The sequence below is a fragment of the Loxodonta africana genome, chromosome 20 (assembly GCF_030014295.1).
Source record: "Loxodonta africana isolate mLoxAfr1 chromosome 20, mLoxAfr1.hap2, whole genome shotgun sequence".
Classification (NCBI taxonomy): Eukaryota; Metazoa; Chordata; class Mammalia; order Proboscidea; family Elephantidae; genus Loxodonta; species Loxodonta africana.
In genome coordinates, this window is record NC_087361.1 from 51,883,276 (window position 1) to 51,906,520 (window position 23,245).

The following is a 23,245-nucleotide window of genomic DNA, read 5'->3' on the forward strand; positions in this document are numbered from 1 at the left end:
CATTATCCTCGTCGCCAGCCACTCTAAGCAGCACTCTTCCTCTTCCCTGACAACCCGGGCCCAGGTCATCTCATCCCTGGCCACTCCGAACCAGGTCAAAACACACAAGTTAGAAGTACTCTGTCCTTATGATAAACTGCCTGAGCAACCCTTCTCTGAATTATCCACTCCGAGCTAAGTCAGAGTTCACAAGTTAGAAGGACTCTGTCCTTCTGCCTGACAAATAGGCAGACACCAGCCCCTGCTGTCTCATTGCCCCTCATGGGTTCGTTAATTTTCTACAACAGCTCACGGCATTCATGGAGAGTATAACCACATTTACAGTTTCTCATTATTATAACCAGAAAGGATGCACATGAAGATGAGGGTCAGGACACATGGGGCTTCCACTGTCCCCAGGGATGTGCCACCCTCCCCAAAGCAGATGGCCTCCCCAGTTCAGGAAATTCAGAGACTTCTGTGTTCAAAGACTTTTATTGGCTTTATTGCATAGTCACAAGTGGGGCCTCATTGCATAGTCACGATTGATCAAATCTTTGACTATGCATAATTGATTGCGTCATTCCCCCTTCCTTTTCTCAGGTTGGCTGGCAGGGTGGTCTTTGTGGCCCCCACTCATTTGCACACATTCAAGTCTTACCTGGCTGTTTTAGAAGAATAAGGCACCTCAGTTGCTGGGGAGTTCCTAGGGCTATATTTCAGGAATCCAAGAAGAAAGGCCAAATCAGGTTCTTTGTATCACACACATTTAAGCACTTACAGAAAGAACATTCTTCACTGTTCAGTGAAGATAAGGGATATTTGGACAATAACTTTTTTCTTTTAAACGAGTCCCTGGCATTAGATGATTTTGTGTACCCTTCTACATTGAAATTTAAAAAACAAAGTAGTCCTCTGAGACTTCGTAAATAGAATTTCCAGCCTTTTTCTGCACGTGAAACTTTATATTCATACTCAGTTATCTTTTGGAATTGTGTTAAATGAAGCATGGTAGACCCGGCTCTGTAGTCAGATATTTACCCCAGGGTTGTTTCTGTGTAACTTGTCTTTAAGGTTATTAAAATGTGGCAAAGCCACAACATCTTGTTTTATTTTATCATTTTGGAAACAAAATCTGCATTGGGAACTGTATTGAAACTTCAGTTGTGTATATTGAGTAGAGAGCAGAAGTTATTTCCAAACTGAGGAGCGGGAAGCTTAAAAATGCCTGTTCATCCTTTATCAGCATTTCTCAGTGAATCAGCAATTAGCTAAGGTTAGCAAACCCTTATTTTGAATCATAACAAGAGTACATCTTTCCAAGAATGCAGAAAAATTGAGATAGAACACGAATCTAAATTTGGTGTTTATAAATTACTAGCATTTTAGTTCTGGATTTTACTTTCTAGGTTTGAGAAATGTTAGAAGGTGACCGACAGATATCAGAAGGACATGCACCATTAATCAGCTGTAGTTACTACACAGTTTCGTTACGGGGTAAAAATGGATTGCTGACTCTTCAGCTAAATGGTTTTCAGAATGAGGGAAAATGATTTTCAAAACAACTTCCTGTAGTGCCCCGTGCTACTAAGGCAGGCCAGCGTTGAGGTGGTTTCATTCAGGTAAGTCAGTTTTAGTCGCCTTGTTTATCAGTGCCAGCCATTGTTCTTCTTTGGCCAGCTGTGTCCCGGGTATGTTTTTTGCTCCCAGTGGGATGTATGGACTCTGTGTTGTTCCTCGAAGCTTCTAGAAAAACCATCCAAAGACTTTCCCCGAGTGCTTGGCTCAGTGGTGGTGTTTCCACATACAGTCAGCCCTTGCATCTACGGGTTCCACATCCACAGATTCAACCAACTGCGGATTGTTTTTGAGCATTGTTTGTCCCGCGTCTCGTTTGTTCACTGCTTGTGTTGTGTGTACCCTTTTTTTCCTTGTCATTTCCTGAATGACACAGTATAACAACTATTCACATAGCATTTGCATTGTATTAGATATTATAAGTTATCTAGAGATGATTTAAAGTATGTAGGGGGATGCGTGTAGATTGTATGTATGCAAATACTGTGCCATTTTATACGAGAGATTTGAGCATCCACAAGTTTTGGTATCTGCAGAGGGTCCTGGAGCTAATCCCCCGTGCATACCTAGGGAAGTGTATTGGAATAGCTGATTGACTGCGTTTGGAAGAAGATCTAGATGATCTCGGTTTTGGGTTTGTACTAAAAATGCCAAATCATTTGTTCAGGTACCTGCAGTGGGCCAGGTAGTCTGTTAATATGCTGGGGTTGCAGCAGAGAACAAGTCAGGTAAGGTCAAGGCATTGAACGTGAGACTCAAAAGCAGAGGGCCAGCCATTTGGAGAATAGGAGAAGCCCAGGTAACAGTATGTGCAGAGGCCCCTAGATACCAAGGAGCTTGGTGCACGTGGGACTGGAAGGAAGGATGGTGACCTTGGAGAAGAGCAAGAGGGGGAGAGAATGGCTTGAGAAAGGCTGGATTACTAAGGGGAAAACCTAGCCATGTAGGGCATAAAAGACATGTATAGGATTTAGAATTGATCGTAAGAGAATGTGGAGGACATTGTAGGGTTTTCAGCAAGGGAGAAATCAGTTTGACTGACATGGTGGGGAGTAAGTTAGGCCAAGAGGAAATTAGGCTTCTCTTAATATTATCATTTATAGCAACTAACATTTGTTACTGTGTGTGCTTGCTCTGGATCAGGGACTGTGCTAAACCCTTTACCTTCATGATCTTATGTAAAGCACACAACAACCCAGTGAGGTGCTGTTGTTATCCACATTTTATTATGACAGAAGTGAGACACAGCCAGGTTAAGCAACTTGCCGAAGGTCCTATAGCTAGTAAATGGCAGGGCTGGGATTCGAACCCAGCAAATATATATTTCTAGAGCCTGTACTGTTAACCACTGGACGTGTACTTTTCAGTGTGTGGGAGAATGTTTATTAGTGGGTTGTGAAATTGAGTACATCTCGCTTGGAATTTAAAAAAAAAAAAAAAAGAATGGAAAAAATCAAAGTACTTTGCATGTTTTTTTTTTTTTTTTTTAGTAAGGATAAAATATTGATATGTGAAACATTGTTTCACTTTATTTTATATAGCTGTATTACATGTGGAATGTATAAAATATGAATGTAGGAGAATTGGAAGTTGTCAAAAATTAAATGGAAGCCTTGAAGATAGATATCCTGGGCATTAGTGAGCTGACACGGAACGGTATTGACCATTTTGAATCGGACAGTCCTGTGGCCTGTGTTGGGAACGATAAATTGAAGAGGAGTGGCATCATGTTCATTGTCAAAAAGACCATTTCAAGATTATTCAAAAATGACTGCAGTAGTACATCGCCAGGGAACTGCCAGAAATTCAAGCCGGATTCAGAAGAGGACATGGAACAGGGAATATCGTTGCTGAGGTCAGATGGATCTTGGCTGAAAGCAGAGAATACCAGAAAGATGTTTACCTATGTTTTATTGACTATGCAAAGGCATTAGACTGTGTGGATCATAACAAATTATAGATAACATTTCAGAGAATTGGAATTCCAGAGCACTTGTGTTCATGAAAAACCTGTACATATGCCAAGAGGCAGTCATTTGAACAGAACGAGGGAGCACTGTGTGGTTTAGAATCAGGAAAGGTGTGTGTTAGGGTTGTATCCTTTCACCATACTTATTCAATCTGTATACTATACAGCAAATAATCCGAGAAGCTGGATTATATGCAGAAGAACGTGGCATCAGGATTAGAGAAGGACTCATTAACAGCCTGTGATATGCAGGTGACACAACCTTGCTTGCTGAAGGTGAAGAGGACTTGAAACACTAAAATGAAGATCAAACACTACAGCCTTCAGTATAGATTACACCTCACCATAAAGAAAACAAAAATCTTCACAGCTGGCCCGGTAAGCAACATCATGATAAATGGAGAAAATATTGAAGTCACTAAGGACTTCATTTTACTTGAATCCTCAGTCAACACCTCTGGAAACAGCAGTTAAGGAGTCAAGTGAAGTATTCCATTAGGCAAATCTGCTGTAAAAGACCTCTTTAAAGTGTTCAAAAGCAAAGATGTCACTTTGAGGATTCAGGTGCACCTGGCCCAAGCCATGGTGTTTTCATTCACCTTGTATACCTTTGAAAGATGGACAATGAATAAAGAACATAAAAGAAGAATTGATGCATTTGAGTTATCGTGTTGATGAAGAATATTACATATACCATGGACTGCCAGAAGAACAAACAAATCTGTCTTGGAAGAAGTATAGCCAGAATGCTCCTTAGAAGCGAGGATGGCAAATCTTCATTTCATGTACCTTGGACATGTTATTAGAGGGACCAGTCCCTGGAGAAGGACATCATGCTTGGTAAAGTAGAGGGTCAGTGAAAGGAAGGAAGACCTTCAATGAGATGGATTGACATCAGCTGCAGTGATAGGCTCAAGGGTAACAGCGTTTGTGAGGATGGCGCAGGACCAGGCAGCGTTTTGCTCTGTTGTACGTAGGGTGGCTGTGAGTCAAAACTGACTTGATGGCAGCCAACAACAACACTAGGAGAGACACTGATTGAGTGGAGCAATGGTGACTTGGAAGACTGTGGGGAACCCAGGAGATGGGGACTTGTAAAAGAGTTGATAAACAATGCTGAGATCCTAAGGCTGCACACCATAAATTTATAGCGACACCAGTCTGCATGTTTTTACGTTTTCCTGGCTGTGCTGTATTCAGCAGAATGATGAGGTATAAAACTAAGATTGATCTAGTTTTAGAAGCTTGCAGGGCAGATGCCAGGAAAAAGCAAGGAGGCTGGGGTCTTGGGAGCAGGGACGAATTGGGTCAAGTGGTCAGCTCTTGAGTCTGACGTGACTGGGAGGTCAGTGCATTTTGGGCAGGGTGTACGTCTTGTACAGTCTTGGGGTACGTGGAGGGTAGTGAAGATACATAGTTGCTTAGGAAGACAGTTCTTCCCAACTGTCCCTAACTCTAATTCCTTCTGTTGATAGCTGAACTATCGTGACCAATTGCTAATAGGAATTTACTACTGTTTTTTTATGGTGCAACCCCCAAACTGAGATAGTTCTAGTATTTAATTTTAAAGTTACCAGTGGTTTTATGTGGTATGCCGAATCTCAGTAAATTATAGGTTGTGATCCTTAACCTTGGGCGAAGTTCAGTCACATAGTAATGGAGAGTTTTTGTTTTTATTTATTACTTCTGAGGAACTTAACATTTCAGCTATATTGAGGGCTTTAAAAATAAACATGTATTTAGAGGAGAATTTACAGATACATCTCATGTGCTTGTAACTTGTCTTTGAGGTGGAACTCACCCGCAGCCTGGGCCTGGCCTGCCTAAATTGAGTAGTTCTTATTTATCCTTTAGTTTTTGTTTGGAGTACAGCGAATCTGAAAATAATAACATTTGTTCACTCACTGAGCATTTGAGGGTCTTCCATGTTCTGGACAGTGAGTAAGGTGTCAGAAGAACAAAATGAACACACAGGGTTGTACCTCTCAGGAGCTTCTACGTCACCATTAGCGTGATGGCCACAGTGGGATACACACAGCCTGGAGGTGCTCATCACAGGCCATTGGGAGCAGGAAGAAAATATTGGAACTTGTCTTTTAACCTCTCTTTCAAATTTCTGTGTGTTTTATATTGTTGATGTTGGTTGCCGTTGAGTTGATTCTAACTCATGGCGACCCCGTGCGTTACAGAGTAGAACTGTTCCATAGGGTTTTCTTGGTAGTAATCTTAATGGAAGTGGATTGCCAGGCCTATCCTCCATGGTACGATCAGGTGGGTTGAAACCTCCAACCTTTAGGTTAGCGGTCAAACACAAACTGTTTGTAACAGCTAGAGATCTGTGTGTTTTATAACACATATTAGAATAATAGAATATGTAACATATGGATAAACATTCATACTGTATTTTTCACAAATAATGTGCCCACAGAGATAACGCTTACAAAAATAACATTCAGGGAGGTTGCATGATTGGCAAAAACGTATAATGTACGTCTCATTTGTGTAAAAATACAGCCTATCAGGCGTACTCTTTTTTGCAAGTAAGGTGTGTGCAAAAAAGATTTGGAGGCTACTTGTGTTTTTAAAATATGCATTTTTGATAACTTTGTTTTAACGTTTTGAGAAAACCAAGGGCTTCTGTGTGTGGTTAAACCCTCTTCTCAAAGCTGAAGTAGTTTTACTTGTTGCCTGCCTTTTGTTGTGTAAAGCCAGACTTGTTACATAAAAAGACTTATTACTAAGGTCTGGCCTGACAAATTCAAGTCGTGTTTTCCTTGTATGGGAGGAACTTTACCTTTTGTAAAATGGAATCCTCCTTAGGAAGCACCACACCCCACTCTACTGTTTGTCAGGTGTTGGGCAATGTGGCCTGGAGGACGGTGGATGCCTGCACTATTCAGCCCCATCCCAGAGTGTCACAGCCCACCACTGCCCCGCCCCCCAGGTTCCCTCTCCACACATGACATACCCACTGACTGTCTTAAAGCAACAGGGTTGGGATGCTAAGCTCAGGTGAGCCCAGAAATTTCCCAGTCCCACCTGCTTGCTCCTGGAAGGTGATTTCCAGTATGAAGTGTAGGAGAGCCACTTCTTGGTTCTCCTTGGTTCAAGTGATTCTTTCCTCCGTCACGTCAAGAACTTTTTTCTAAAATTAACTTGAAGAATTGCTAGTAAGAACCTATTTTAAATGAGGCATACCAAATAAATGCTTCTAGGTAGTTTCCCTAACCAAACAAAACCCAACCCATTCCCATCGAGTTGATTCCGACTCATAGTGACCCTATAGAACAGAGTAGAACTGCCCCATAGAGTTTCCAAGGAGTGCCTGGTGGATTCAAACTGCTGGCCTTTTGGTTAGCAACCATAGCTCTTAACCATTGTACTACCAGGGTGCCCTGGTAGTTAGTCTAGAGGATTGTATTTTCTTTTTTCTCTTAGCCCGAGTTTCCTAGAGCTTCTGCAGCAAAGTACCACACACTAGACAGCTTGACATGGCAGAAACTTACTCCTTTACAGTTCTTAAGGACCTTGGGAAGAATCCTTCTTGCCCGTTTGCAGCTTCTGGTGATTTCCTGACAATCCTTGGCATTCCCTCGTTTGTACCGTGCCACTCGCATTTCTGCCTTTGTCTTCATGTGGCTCTCTTCCCTCCGTGTGTGTCTACATCTGTCCAAATTTCCCTCTCCTTTTAAGGACACAGGAGCCTTAGTGGTGCAGTGGTTATGTGCTCAACTTCTAACCGAAAGGTAGTGGTTTGAACCCACCCATTGGCTCCCTGGGAGAAAGACCTGGCGATCTGTCATGAAGACTACAACCTAGAAAACTCTATGGACCAGTTCTGCTCTGTCACATTGGGTCGCTATGAGTCTGAATCGACTGGACGGTACCTAACAACAAGGCTTTAAGTACAACAGTCATTGAACACGGCCCACCTTAATCCAGTCTGACCTCATTTTATCTTGATACCGTCTGCAAAGACCCTATTTTCAAATACGGTCACAATCAGAGGTACTGGGAGTTAAGAGTTCAGCATACCTTTTGGAAGACAACACACTACAGTGATGTATTTTAATTTATATTTCGTGCGTTCTCGTTTTTAACATTTTAACAAGATTTCACTTCCGTCTTTGCAGGTTTAATGACAACGAGAAGCATGCTTTCCGCTGTACTTCCCGACACTGTTTGTTACGCAGAATGTCTGTGAGTGAGAAATCGGTCTTCGCCTATGAATCTTCGGTGCACAGCGCCAACGTCTTGCTCAGCCTCAACGACCAGCGAAAGAAAGACGTGCTGTGCGATGTCACGGTCTTCGTGGAGGGCCAGCAGTTCCGTGCCCACCGGGCCATGCTGGCGGCGTGCAGCAGTTACTTCCACACGAGGATCGTGGGCCAGGCGGATGCCGAGCTTAGCATCACCCTACCAGAAGAGGTGAGAGAGCCAGGCTTCTGGAAATCACAGTAGTTTTAAATTCATTTAACTTAATCTTACATGGTTTATGAAATTAAAAATAAAACGTGGTGGTGGTGTCGTCAGACAGCTGAGGAGCAGCTCCCAGGCTTGGGAGCAGGTCCTTTCTTTTTGCTTTTTTCATAGAAATTATGCCATTTTGTATGTAACCCATTGCCATCAAGTCAATTCCAACTCATAGTGAACCTATATGACAGGGTAGAACTGCCCCATAGGGCTTCCAGGGAAAGGCTGGTGGATTTGAACTGCGAGTCTTTTGGTTAGCAGCCAAACTCTTAACCACTGTGTCAAATCATCATTAATTTTGGATATTAGTCAGTAGTACTTCATGAGCATTAACTGACTGGCTTTTATGTTGCTTTTGACTGAATGACCAAAATAGGGTACGTCCAGTGGACTAAAGACACTTGGAGTGGCCCTGTTTTGGGGGAGGGCATGCTGTGTATCGTTCTGTCCCAGTGGACCTTATCTTCTGATAGCAGGCTATTATTAGGTGTAAAACCAAAAACCAAACCCACTGCCGCTGAGTTGATTCCTACTCATAGCGACCTTGTGGGACAGGGTAGAACTGCCCCATAGAGTTTCCAAGGCTGTAAATCTACATGTGTATGCGCTAAGTTCTCTGCAGTTTTATTGCCTGTGGAGGTTTGTGTATCCATAGCCACAGTCAAGATACTGAACAGTTCTAACACCACAAGGACCCCTTTTATTACCACATTCACCTCCTTCCAGCCTCCCTTCCCTGTCCCTAACCCCTGGAAACAACTACGCAGTCCTCCACTTCTAAAATTCTGCCCTTTCAAAAATGTTGTAGAAATGAAATCATAAAGCTCGTGACCTTTTGGGATTGGCTTTTTTCCAGAACATAACTTCCTTCAGACTCATCCAGTTGTTGTGTGTAGTAATAGCTTGTTCCTTTTTGTGACTGAGTAGTAGTCCATGGCATGTAGGTATCAGCTTGTTTAACCATTCATCTTTTGAAGAATAATAACAGGGTTGATTTCAGTTTTGAGCCATTACAAATGAAGTTGCTGTGAGCATTCGTGTGGAAGTTTTGGTATGAGCATAGCTTTCATTTCTCTGGGGTGGAAGCCCAGGAGAACAATCGCTGGGTCATACATTAGTGACTGACCAGTTTCATAAGAAACCAGCAAACTGGTTTTCATAGTGGCTGTATCAGTTTACATTATCCCCAGCAGCCTCAGAGTGATGAGTGTCTCTGCACCCTCACCCAGCATCTATTGATGTCACTGTTTTTTATGTCAGCCATTTGAACGGTAGCTGAGTACTTACTGATCAGCATGTTTTTAAGAAGATCACAAATAATAACAACACTGTCACTCTTATGCAGGCTCAGTGTTTCAAAATTATGTTCACATTTTTAACCCAGAATGAGGCTTTTCTCTGCACACCAGCAGGTCTATTTGCCCCTCCCTTGGCAGCGCCTGGCAAGTTTCTGCTTAAAGGTTTTGTTACTTAGATCCCATGAATCTTTGCTGGAACAGGTTAGGCATGATTTGTAGTACTTCACATAGATCTCTTTTTTAAAAAAAAAAATCTCAGCCTTTAACGATTTTGTTATTAGAGATTTTCAGCATGAGATAAAGATAACAGTTACCATTTACAGTGCGTCTGCTGTGGGGCAGGACTACTTTGTCCGTATTTTATGTATATTTTTTGTCCTTAAAAAAATCCATTTTAGTTGTATTTAGCAGGTGGAGTTGTTTGGAACATAGTGGCCACGTGGAGCTGGGCTGGCAGCAGACACCTGGCACTTCAGGTGTGTGTGCTGCAGGTGGTGTCTGTCCTGCCTTACTTCATAGGTGATTTATCTCAGATAACGTGGGAACGCTGCGGTCTTATTGTATGCCTTTATGTGACATGGGGAAGCATAGTTCATGGGCAGGTAGGAGTGGAATCTGTAAAGGGGAGGCATGGCCCTGGGAATAGGGTGTGGTATACATGCTTTTCCAGACTCCCTTAGCTTTCCATTTCCTAGAAGAATATCTTTTTATTACTAAATGAAAATGCCTATTTTGTAATTATCGTGAGTAAATTATTCATCTGTACCCCTTTCCTGCATCCCTTGGATTTAGCTAGTAGGCAGCTTTCAAATGATGAGTTTGTTGTTTTCCTTTTGTATGTGAACAGGTGACGGTGAAAGGATTCGAACCTTTACTTCAGTTTGCCTACACTGCTAAGCTGATTCTCAGCAAGGACAATGTGGATGAAGTGTGCAAGTGCGCGGAATTCCTAGGTGTGCATAATATTGAGGAATCCTGCTTTCAGTTTCTCAAATTTAAGTTTTTGGACTCTACTGCAGACCAGCAAGAATGCCCGAGAACAAAATGCTTTCCATCACACTGTCAGAAAACAGACCTTCAACTTTCACTTTTGGACCAGAAGGATCTGGAAATTGACGAAGTGGAGGAATTTCTGGAACACGAGCCTGTTCCAGCTCCTCAATGTAAACTCAGCAGGCATCAGGGAAACGCGAGAGCATCGCCCCCACTGCATGACAGCGCCAGCCAGGCGAGCGAGTCCACGTGCTCAGAAAAGGACACTGCTCTGACTTTGCCATCGTTATGCCCTAAATACAGAAAATTCCAGAAAGCGTTTGGAACTGACAGAGTCCATGCTGTGGACCCTAGCATCAAAGACGTTCAGGTTTCTTCCATTCAGCCAAATGAGACACCTGAAAATGAATGTCTGGGTGGAGTCCAGGACTGTGCAGGTCTACAGGGGATTTTAAAATGTGAAGAAAGTAAAAGGCCAGCGGAACATGAAGAAACGAAGAAGAAAGACTCTGCTTCTGAGTGCCCAGCAGTAAAAGCAGAAGCAACTCCTTTCCCTCACAGTTCTTCCGCAGACCCTCGTGGGCTCTATTCCCTGTCACTTTTACACACGTATGACCAGTATGGTGACTTGAATTTTGCTGGTATGCAGAACACAACAGTGTTAACAGAAAAGCCTCTGTCAGGTGCAGATGGCCAAGAAGAGCAAACGTTTGGTGCAGGTCAGGATTTACATTTGAAATCCGACACTGGTCCCAGGGAAGATAGTAGCCTGGCCTCTGGGGATCGCAGCAGTGTGGAGAGAGAGGTGGCCGAACACCTCGCCAAAGGCTTCTGGAGTGACGTTTGCAGCACAGAGTCTCCTTGCCAGATGCAGCTGTCACCTGCCATGGCCAAGGACGTTCCAGAACAGATCTACTCGCAGAAACGGTTCGAGTGTCCCTGGTTGGGCATCAGGATCAGTGAGAGCCCAGAACCGGGCCAGAGGACTTTCACGACATTAAGGTCTGTCAACTGCCCTTTTATAAGTACTCTGAGTACTGAAGGATGCTCAACCAACTTGGAAATTGGAAGCGATGATTACGTTCCAGAAGTGCCCCAGGAGCCCTGTCCATATGCCTGCATGATTAGCTTGGGAGAGGACTCTGAGACGGACACGGAGGGAGACAGTGAGTCCTTCTCTGCCAGAGAACAGGAGTGTGAGGTGAGGGGACTGTGAGTACATTGCTGGTTCATTGTTTTAACCACCACTAATAGGGATTTGGAGCCCTGGTGGTGCAGTGGTTAAGCGCTTGGTGCTAACTGAAAGGTTGGCAGTTTGAATCCACCAGCTGCTCTGAGGAAAGCCCATGGGACAGCGCTACTCTGTCCTATATATAGGGTCACTGTGAGTCAGAATTGACTCAATGGCAACAGGTTTAGAATTGGGATTTGGTCTGAGTGGGCTCCTGTTTGCACCACTTAGAGATATGAACGGGCTCAGGGAGGGAGGAAACTTGTACATGGGTACCTATAAAACTGCAGTAAAAACCAGTATAGTGAGAGAAAGGTCGAAGGGCTTCTTTGTCCATATACTTAAGGTAAAAAACAAAAAACAACCCATTGCGTTAAGTCAATTCCGACTCATAGTGACTCTATAAATGCATTAACCATGAGTAGATTCACACGTTGGCTGTTTAATTGTTTAAATGAGATGCCTTGTCCCAAGAGGAAAAATCATTCTCTGATCAGAGATCTGAGCCTTGTCGCTTTGCAGTGACTGGTTTTAGGAATATAGCTCTTCATGTCAAGTTTTCTGGGTCCTGGTTTTAATGGTCATTAATTTTTAAAATTTTCCCTCGCCCATTTCAGCTATTATTTTATTATTAGTTTAATGAATGTCTTAATAATTTAGCATGAGTTAAGCGTAGCTGGGTACAATATTGTTACTGTTGTTAGTTGTTGTCAAGTTGATTCTGACTCATGGCGACCCCATGTGTTACAGAGTAGAACTGCCCCACTGGGTTTTCTTGGCTGTAATGTTAACAGATGCAAATCACCAGACAGTCTCTTCCTCAGCACTGCTGGGAATATTTTTTTTTTTTATTACTAAATGAAAGTGCCTATTTTGTAATTATCAGAAATATAGTTATTCTTCTCTCTCCTTTCCTGTTCTCTTGGATTTATGTATTAGACAGCTTTCAGATGATGTATCTGTTTTTCTTTTGTATATTAACAGGTGACAGTTAAAGGATTTGAACCTTTAATTCAGTTTGCCCACACTGCTAAACTGATTTTAAGTAAGGGTTTGAACCGCCAAACTTTAGGTTTGTAGTTGAGTGCAAACCCTTTGCGCCACCTAGGGACCGTGGTATGATCTGCATACTCCGTGTACAAAAGTTTGTTTTGCACTCTGTAAAATATTAAAAACCGAAAACCAAACCTGTTGCCATCGAGTCGATTCCAACTCATAGCGACCCTACAGAAGAGAGTAGAACTGCCCCATAGGGTTTCCAAGGAGCACCTGGTGGATTCAAACTGCCAACCTTTTTTAGTTAGCAGCCGTAGCTCTTAACCACTATGCCACCAGGGTTTCCATTGTAAAATATTACTAACTATAATTCCAGTAACGTGGGCCTGTTAGTGCAGATGGTTAAGGGCTGGCTGACTAACTGAACAGTTGGTGGTTCAAAACCATGTAGAGGCACCTCAGATGTAAGACCTGACAGTCTGCTCCTGAAAGGTCACAGCCTTGAAAATCCCATTGAGCAGTTCCACCCTGCACACATGGGGTTACCATGAATTGGAATCCAGTCAACAACAACGAACAACAACAGAGCTCTTTATTACATTCTTAGGATTTTTATAGCTGTCGGACATCGCAGGTTTGAAAGAGGCTTTTTTTTTTCTTGGCTTTGGAAGGAAGTGATTGATGATTTAATCTAAGAAGTGATATATATGCATGAGATATTGATAAGGCATTAAATGCAGTGTTTGATATTATAAAAGGGTGTTGAAAACACGACATTTAAAAAAAATTGAAAACAATTTTGTGTAGCCGGTTTCTATAAGCTTGAGAGACAAGCTAAGTAGGTTGGCAGACTGACATGTTACATTTGTATTTTTGATAATATAGCTAAACTGTCTCACAGTTTTGTTACTAAAAAGAGACTTGTGATCTCCTTTTCCACATTGAAAAAAAAAAGTATGCTGAAAATGACTTTAAAATAGTCATAAGATTTTTTCTAAAGGTTTTTTTCTACCTTGGCAAGTGAAGCATGTAACTTTTAAACGAATTCCGCGAAGCTAATGTTTTCCTGACAGAAAAATTTTCTGAAATGCCTTAGAAATCGCTAGCGTAATCCTGTGAATGTTAGGTCAGTGCAGCCCGGTGGTATCATTCAGAAAATAGATTTTTTGTTTGGACAAAAACATATTAAAGACACTTTAGAAAGAGGCTTAAGGATATCTGTGGGGTGTTAACATGCCCTAATTAAACGACTCTTATTTTCTGTCTTTTGATGTCAGTAGTGTTTAACTTACTGGAAAAAAATTGCTTCTCAATTTATTTATCCTCTGAAGCCTCTACAATATAAAAATATCCATTATTACTCTTTATTATAAGGAATTACATAGAAATTGGAGATAGACATCTTTTTTTTTTTTTTTTTCAATTCTGAATGAAGGTCTAGGAAACCTGGATTTGTATTTTTATCCCTCTAGATCTAAGTCTAACGACAAAATACAGCAACAGTTACTCGTGTTTGTTTCACATTTTAGGTGAAACTGCCATTTAATGAACAACGAATAATTTCACTTTCTCGAAATGATTTTCAATCGTTGTTGAAAATGCACAAGCTGACTCCAGAACAGCTGGATTGCATCCATGATATTCGCAGAAGAAGTAAAAACAGAATTGCTGCACAGCGCTGTCGCAAGAGAAAACTTGACTGTATACAGAACCTTGAATCAGAAATTGAGAAACTGGTAAGTGTAGCAAGTTTCTTGTTATAGTTTAAATTCCAGTAGCTTCTTTGCTTGTTCCTCTTCCCTCCTTCACTCCCTCCCTCCCTTCCTCTCCTTCCTTCTTTTCACCCTCTCTTCCCGCCCCTTCCTTTTTATTTATAGAGGGAATAAGTATTTAAATTTTTGAGTCATGTATAATATTCAATTATACACTGATTTTAAAGTGTGCCAATCAATTACCATTTAAGGAAAATGAATTATGGCATAAAATATGGCTTTTCCAGAAAGCTTAAGAAATTAAAAAACGGGGGCTTTCACACACTATTTTATTTAAGTATCCTACTTATTTAACATGATATACTAGAATATATAAGTTGAGAACTATTCCTGAGTGTTTCTTTTTTTTTTTAATGATTTAAAAATTAAGGATAAACCATGGGACAAAAGACCTGGTGATCTGCTCCTATAAAAATTACAGCCTAGGAAACCCTCTGGGACAGTTCTGCTCTGTCCAGCAGGGTCACAGTGAGTTGGAATCGACTCAGTGGGACACAACAACAACAATCTTTTAGTGGTTGGGTAACGGTAAAAGAAATTATAAAGCACTTTAATCTCTCTGTGGTATGTTTGGTATCTATAAAAGCCAATGTTTCAGTTGTTTTTTTAAAGAACTGTAGACATGAATAACTTGTTCATGTTGATACCAGAACAAACCAAAAAACCAGGATCGTCCAGCTAAGGGAAAAGTTCACAAGGTGATAGGAATAGGAAAGTCTAAGACCTTGTGAGGTCCTAAATGAGAAGAGTTGCTTGCTTACTGAATCTTATTTTCTATTCTGCCATCAAATATAAATTAACTGAAGATGAGTTAGTTTGCGTTCGTCTTTCTCTTCGTCCTTCGTGGTTGATGGAAGGAAGCGTTGGGTGTGAGAGAGGACAGCTGTGATAGTGCAGGCCAGCTGAAACTACACATACGCTCAGATCAGCAGCAAACAGTGCCTAGAAGGAGGAAAAACAGGACTTGAACGTGCAGTTTTGTGTCTCTGTTAATTATTGGTGAAAGTTTAAAATTGTGATTGTATCAAGTCTTCAAGCATGAACATTCTAAAAATGAATAATAATTCAACAGCAACAATTAAAAAAAAATTTGCCTTTGTATGTCTTCTAAGGAAAGTTGAAAAATAAAAATGCCTTATGTATTGTGTGTAGACTCTATACAAAGACATGAAGAAGTATAAATGTAAAAAGATGAAGTAGCTATGAAAAGGTAAAGGAGATATTTTATAAATGGCAGAATGAGAGATATAAAACCTATGTATATTGTCAAATGATTAAATTTGATGGGACCAAAAAAGAAGAGTTACAGATTCAGTAACACCTACACAGTACTTTTGAGGTGTCAGTCCATAACTTTAAGCACTAATGCTTTTTAGACAGTTGGGTAGTGTGGAGCTGTTTTACTCTACTTAAAATTAACCCATACTGTTGCACTTTTTTTTTTTTTGGAAACCCTGGTGGCGTGGTGGTTAAGTGCTTCAGCTGCTAGCCAAAAGGTCAGCAGTTAAAATCCACCAAGCGCACCTTGGAAACTCTATGGGGCATTTCTACTCTGTCCTATAGGGTCGCTATGAGTCGGACCCGACTCAGCGGCAACGGGTTTGGTATTGGTTTTTTGGTTATTACACTATTTGAAACCCTGATTGCTCAGTGGTTAAGAGCTCGGCTACTAACCAAAAGGTCAACAGTTTGAATCCACCAACTGCCCCTTGGAAATCTTATGGGGCAATTCTGCTGTGCCCTGTAGGATTCACTATGCATTGGAATTGACTCTACGGCAACAGGTTTGGTTTGATTTTTTTTTTTTTTAATTGCACTATTTAGGGGCTCTGGTGGCGCAGTGGTTAAGTGCACAGCTGCTAACCAAAAGGTTGGTGGTTTGAACCCAGAAGCCACTCTGCAGGAGAAAGATGTGACAGCCTTCCGTAAAGATTTACAGTCTCAGAAGCCCTATGGGGAGGTTCTGCTCTGTCTTGTAGGATCGCTCTGAGTCCAGTTTGACTTTAGGGCAACGGGCTTGGTTTGGTTTGGTTTATTGTACTATTTAAGCTCTTAGTTCTGCTTTTCATAGCTCTTCTATCTTCTCCCTCACCTAGTTGTAATTTAAATAGCTTTCAGTAGCTAATTTATCCAGTTTTCCTGTTTTCTTAAGAACAAAAATGAAAACAGAACTTTTAGCCTAATCAAGTTTGTTTCACCAGTAACTTTATTTTAGACATAAATACTAAGCAAATATATTTGAGAGTAGTAGGTATTACCCTTTAGATTTACTTTTTTTTCTGGATCAAAAGTCTTATATTTTTTGATTTGAGTAGACCTTGGATTGCTGGGCAATTGATGGTTTTATTAAATTTCAGATATCCAGAATGAAGGGGACTTGCTGCTTCCTTTGGGCATTCTTCCCCCTCTGCCTGGGCTTCATAGGAGAGAAGCAGGAGATATATATATAGTGGTTAAACCAAAACAAAAAACCAAACCCATTGCACTGGGTTGATTCTGACCCATGGTGACCCCATGTGTTACAAAGTAGAACTGCTCTATAGGGTTCTCTTGGCTGTGATCTTCATGGATGGTTAAGTGCTCGGCTGCTATCCAAAAGGTCGGTGGCTGGAACCCACCAGCCACTCTTCAGGAGAAAGATGTGGGCAGCCTGCTTCCGTAAAGATGTACAGCCTTGGAAACCCTATGGCAGCAGTTCTACTCTGTCCTAGAAGGTTGCTTTGAGCTGGAATTGACTCAACGGCAGTTGGTTTGTTTTTTTTTTTTTAAATCTTAATGGAAGCAGATCACTGAGCCTTTTCTTCTGCAGCACCACTGGGTGGGTTTGAACTGTCAGCCTTTAGGTTACTAGTCGAGGGCCACCTTAAACCTATTGCCATTGAGTCGATTCCAACTGGTAAAGACCCTATATGACAGAGAAGAACTGCACCATATCGTTTTCAAGGAGTGGCTGGTGGATTCGAACTGTCGACCTTTTGATTAGCAGACGTAGCTCTTAACCCCTACGCCACTAGGACCACCACTAGTGCCACGCGGGGACCTAAAAGAGTGCAGTTTTGAAGCAGACGCTCATCTGCAACAGTTCGTAATTCTGGGTAGGATACTTAGTTTCTCTGTGCCTCAGGATTCTCATCTGTGAAATGTAAAATACTAGTCCCTACTTCATAGAGTTAGGTACACATTTAAGGAGATTCAGTGACTTAATACATGTAAAGAACTTAGAACAGCGCCTGGTACACAGTAAGCACTCAATAAATATTACTTTTTTTTTTTATACTTATTATTGCTATTACTGTCATTTACCAGTTTTTAGTTTTCTCTCCCATAATTGGCTTTCTCCTGATGTTGGTGCCTGACCTGCAGACTCTGGGATCAGACCTCACTCTGACATTGCCTCTCTGAGCAGTGAGGTCCCTTTTATATGGTCAATGGAATAACTATGGTTAGTTTCCAATACAAAGGTATATCCGGTTTCCCAGCAGTTTGTATGAAACCACAACTCAGAGTGGCTAGTGCCCTGCCCACCTGTTGTATTAGTTTGGACTCCTTGGCTGCGCAAAACAGGCACCATCTGAAGCTGAATGAGTGAATGAATGAATTTGTTGTAAGGGTGTCTCATTTAAAAGCCAAAGAATAGAGCCAGGCCTTGTAAATGGCAGTGAACTGGAAACTGGAAGACTGCCCGGAAGCCAGGGAATATCCTCTCTCGCCTCCTCTCTGGGCACCTGCTCCGTCCTCCGCGTACCCTGGGATGGCTCTGTGTGCTGCCAGGTGCGGTGGGAACATTGGCTGCAGCACAACTCCAGAGTGCTTCACCCTTCCCCAGGGACTAGTCCAGACTGAGACGAAAGTTTAGCCAAGTCTGAATTCCCAAGGCGAAGAGGATCTGATGGGCGTAATTTGGCTCAGGTATCCTCTTCTGTGACTGGAGAGCAAGAGAAGAGAGGAGGAACATGGCTGTCAAGAGCGCACCTCTCTGGCAGGCAGAGCAGACAGCCTGGTGGGAGTGCGCTGTACCCAGATATAGGGCAGTCAGAGCTCAGCTCAGTCTCTGATTTCTTCCAAAATACTCCTTGAGAAGACTCTAGAAGCTTTGTGTTAGAGTGACTGGCTTTGTGGTTTAGCCTTCTTAAATTCTCTACTCAGTCCTTTACGCTCCTCTCAATTTTAGTGATTGCATAGTTTAAGTGCACAGTCCTGCCACAGATGTCTGTCTCAGATGAAAATAAGCAAAAAATGTGCCACTTTTTTAGCTAATAAGAATAAAAAAGCTTGCCCTTTTCCTAGAAGTAAAAGGATTCAATACTTAGATATTTATGATGTTAAGAGGTTTACCTGGTCCTTGGTTATGGGGTGATGCTAGGAATCTTGCCTTTTGTAAAGAGGGAAGAGCCAGCAGGAGTTGCAGCCACCCTGCCTTGGTTATAATTCTCTCACAGCTTTGTGGTAGCGTGGTGAGTTGAGAAAAGAGAGGATAATATGAACAGATGTCTTTTTTTTTTTAATTGAGAAAATCACTCTTCTGAGCGTGGCCTGTGGACAAGCAGTGTTCCCAGTCATTTAGTTTGGGTGGAATTAGGGAAATTCCTTGTTTCATAATTAAACTGCCATTTTCATATATACCCAGTGACTGGTTGAATTTAACATATGAAGAAATTCAGAGTACTTATTACCCTGGTCTGGTCTGAATATAGGTGATAGATCCTGTGTTTTAGTGAGCTTTGCTCTATGGCTATTGGCTGTTTGTTTTCCTAGAAATAAATCTTATAACTCGCTGCAATTGGGCATAATAGACCATAGCATAATAGGCTGTGGGTGAAAAATGTGTTTTCATTACATGAATCATTCTAACATATGAGGTTTGCGTGGTGGGGCAGTAATATAATCATATATAAAAGCTGCTCAGTGGTCTTTATGTGCTTAGAAAGTCAGAGGGAGATGTCTTAGTTCGTATTAAATAATTAATGAGTATAAAGCTCTTGTCTGTATAAGATTCCTTGCAAGGCCCAAGTTTATTCTTTTCCAGGAATAGGGAAAGGAGCCCTGTTGGTGCAGTGGTTCAAGTGCTCAGCTGCTAATCCAAAGGTTAGCAGTTTGAACCCATCAGCCCCTCCTCTGGAGAAAGCTGCGGCAGTCTGCTCCTGTAAAGATTACAGCGTTGGAAACACTATGGGTCAGTCCTGTTCTGTCCTGTAGGGTTGCGATGAGTCGGAATCGACACGATGGCAGTGGGTTTGGTGGCTAGGAATAGGGAGGATTAATCCAGAAGTTAGAAAATATGCATGTCTTTGATACTATTTTAGCCACAAAAGTAATGTTGGGATTAAGAGACTTTTTTAAAGAAAATCATTTTAATTACCGAAATATTATTTCTCTGAGAAAGTCTCAGACATGGTTGATTGACGTCAGCTTACACGTAATAAGTGATCAGAAATCAGAGTACTCAGAAGCCTCTGTGCTCAGGGTCGTAGTGCTCAGTCGCGATATTGTTTCATCTCCCTCATCCATTATGATGGTACAGGTGTAAAATGACCTCATTTGTCCTTAATTTTAAAGATTTTGTGGTGAAGATTGTATTGTTTTATCATGAATAAACTTGTTCTGTCCACAGCCAGTCACATTCTCCTGGCTGCCCCACCCCCAGCACACTGCCATTCCCACGTCTTGTTGGACCCTTCTTCTTGGGCCTGTATGTAATCTGCCCTCTGTCGTTCCTTGGTGCCCTAGACCGGCACGTCTAAAATGTGATCTGAGACCACCTGCAGCAGAGTTACCTGGAGGTGCCCCTTAAGGATGCACATTCCTTTGCCCCATCCCAGACCTTATCACCCCCCAACCTTGACTCTAAAAAGGTCAAGCTTTCAGAAAAGTTAAATGAATGGTGCCGTAAATAACTGCATAGGTACTGTCCACTTAGATTCTACAATTACTCACATTTTGCCACGTTTACTCTACCTTTCTGCCCCATCTATCTGTCTGTGTCTGCCTAAGTCTGTCTGTCTTCCTCTCCTGGTCTGTCTCCCTGCCTTGGCTGGTTGATTGCTCTCTCTCTCTGCCCTGTCAGTTTTGGTCTCTTTTCAACCCCAGTTCATGTATGTTGGTGTTTCAGAGAGGCTTTCAGAGCCTCTTAGTTTCACTGTTTTTCTCCTCTCTCTCTCTCTTGCTCTTATTTTCTGAGTCTGTGAAAGTCACCACATCCCTTAATGCTTGAACATGCATTTCCTAAACATGGACATTCTCACCATGACTGATCTTTTCACACCTGAGAAAATGAATAAATCTTCAATATTATATCTAGTCCATATTGAAATTACCATAATGATTCTCAAAAAATCTTTCGTAGGTGCTCGTTTTTCAAAGTAGGATCCAGTCATTGCATAATGCATTTGGTCATATCTTTTTAGTCTCTTAATCTAGAAAAGCCCTCCCATATTTTCTTTATAACAATAACTGTAGAGTCCAGGCCAGATTTATTGTAAAATGTCCCACTTTTCATGTTTGTCTAGTTGTTTCCTCCTGGTGTTATGGCACATATCCCTCCAGTCCCTGTGTTTCACGTAAGCTGGAAGAGTTTAAATTGTTAGATTGAGATTAAACGTTCATTGGTGTGTTGTGTCCTTCATATTGCATCACTTGGGGAGGCACACAGTGTCAGGGTCTCACCTGAGCAGGTGAGACTTGCCAGATTTCTTCATTTTCGAAGTTACATTTTTGCCTTTGTTCAGTAACTGTGGGGTGTTAACTTAGGCACTTTGTGGATATCCTGTTCCTGAACACTCTTACATCCTTTCTTCATCTTTAGCACCTATAAATGGATTTTAAGGAGCCCAGGTGGAGCAGCAGTTCAGTGTTTGGACCCTGACTGAAAGGTCAGCCCTTTCAGAAGGGTCTCCTGAGCCACTCCTCTGGAGAAAGATGTGGCAGTCTGTTTCCGTAAAGATTTACAGCCTCGGAAACCCTATGGGACAGTTCTACCCTGTCCTATAGGGTCACTATGAGTTGGAATAGACTTGACGGCAACGAGTTTGGTTTTGTCTTGTAGATGGATTTCACCATGGAGGTTGCAGAAGTCTGTATTCTACAATTCTGTCATTCCACCTGTGCACGTATTAGTTGGCGTTCTGTAAGAAGAACTTTCCTTCCTTCCTCTTTTCCTTTTCTTCCACCCGTCAGTATGGACTCATGGATTAAGTTTTGCTAATGTAATTTGACTCAGTAATAGTCATGGATCTTTTATGTTGACATTTCGGCTGGTTAGAGCCCCTTCAAGCTGGCTGATATGACTGCCTTAGTGCTTCTGTGACTTCTAGTACAAAATATTGTAAACTTACCTTGTACTTCTGTCCCGAGGTTTGGAGTCACCTATTTCCTCAAAGATGCCTGCTGCTTTTAGTGGGTATTGGAATTCAGAAAGCAAGATCTGGGTGCCAGGTGTGTTCATGCCTGCAGCGGAGGGTTATTCCTTCTGGTCCTTTCAGTGGATGAAGCTAGGAAGTAGGAGAGAGAGAGAGTGTGTGTGTGTGTGTGTGTGTGTGTGAGAGAGAGAGAGAGAGAGAGGGAGGGAGGGACAGAGAACGAAAGAAATCATGAGTTCCTTTGGTATGTTGATTATGCTTCAATAAAAAAATTGAAAAGCATATTACTAAATCATGAGCTTGTGTAGAAAATTAGAATCCAAATTTAACTTAGTTTCTCTGTGTACTTCTTTTGTATACCTGTCTTGTATCTGTTTTCATTTACAGGGAAAATCTTGGTTCCTAATTACATTAGAAGGAGCCCTGGTGGTTAAGCATTTGGCTCCTAACCAAAATGTCGGCAGTTCAAATCTACCAGCCACTCCTTGGAAGCCCTATATAGGGCAGTTCTACTCTGTCCTACAGGGTCACTATGACCCGACGGCAGTGGGTTTTTTAATTACATTAATATATTTGCTCTTTGCTTTATTCTAAAGTTATGTGTGAAATAGTCACAAAATTTGTGTCAGTATTATTATAACAATGAGCATATTGAACAAAATTTAATATTTGCTTTTTTTCCACTTAAATATGTCCGAGTGCTGACGTTTAAAGTTGAAAAGGTAATTGAAATAATTCTCCTTTATGTTAATCAGTTTGATAAACAATTCAGTTAATTTATTTCTGTTAATATTTATCACTAGGATTTTCTCTTTACATTTTTTTATTTAAGCCTAATTTTTTAATTCACCCAGCTTTCGCATGCATGCACACGAGGCGATTGAAAATACCAAGGCTTGGGTGAGGTGCACCTTCAGTCCTCAAAGTGACGTCTTTGCTTTTTAACACTTGGAAGAGGTCTTTTGTAGCAGGTCTGTCCAACGCTGTAATAGGTCATTTGATTTCTTGACTGCTGCTTCCATGCGTGTTGATTGTGGATTCAAGTCCTTTCTCTGTTTGTCATGATGAAGCTTACTGGTCCAGTCGTGAGGATTTCTGTTTTCTTTGTGTTGAGGTGTAGTCCGTGCTGAAGGCTGTGGTCTTTGATCTTCATGAGTAAGTGCTTCAGGTCCTCTTCACTTTCAGCAGGCAAGGTTGTGTCATCTGCGTATCACAGGTTGCTTATAAGGCTTCCTCCAATCCTGATGCCACATTCTTCTTCATATACTCCAGCTTCTCAGATTATTTTCTCAGCATACAGACCGAATATGTATGGTGAAAGGATCCAGCGCTGATGCACATCTTTCCTGATGAGCAAGACTGAAGAAGAATCGATGCCTTTGAATTATGGCATTGGAGAAGAATATTGAACATACTGTGGACTGCCGGAAGAACGAACAAGTCTGTCTCGGGAGAAGCGCAGTCAGAATGCTCCTTAGAAACTAGGATGGTGAGTCTTTGTCTCGCATCCTTTGGACATATTATCAGAAGGGACCTGTCCCTGGAGAAGGACATCATGCTTGGTAAAGTACAGGGTCAACAAAAAAGAGGAAGACCCTCGA

At 41.7% G+C, this 23,245-nt stretch overlaps 1 protein-coding gene across 18 annotated transcripts in view; it reads left to right on the forward strand.

The window, feature by feature from the left end:
* Positions 1-23,245, forward strand: part of BACH1 (BTB domain and CNC homolog 1) — a 108,948-nt gene that overhangs the window by 20,187 nt on the left and 65,516 nt on the right. For 16 of the 18 annotated variants that reach the window (XM_064273140.1, XM_064273147.1, XM_064273150.1 and 13 more), the window contains 3 exons: positions 7,660-7,954; positions 10,145-11,491; positions 14,047-14,253. In XM_064273140.1, coding sequence (XP_064129210.1) covers positions 7,721-7,954; positions 10,145-11,491; positions 14,047-14,253 — 1,788 coding nt within the window. In that variant the 5' untranslated portion in view covers positions 7,660-7,720. The other 2 variants (XR_010318721.1, XM_064273152.1) reach the window with 2 other exon arrangements.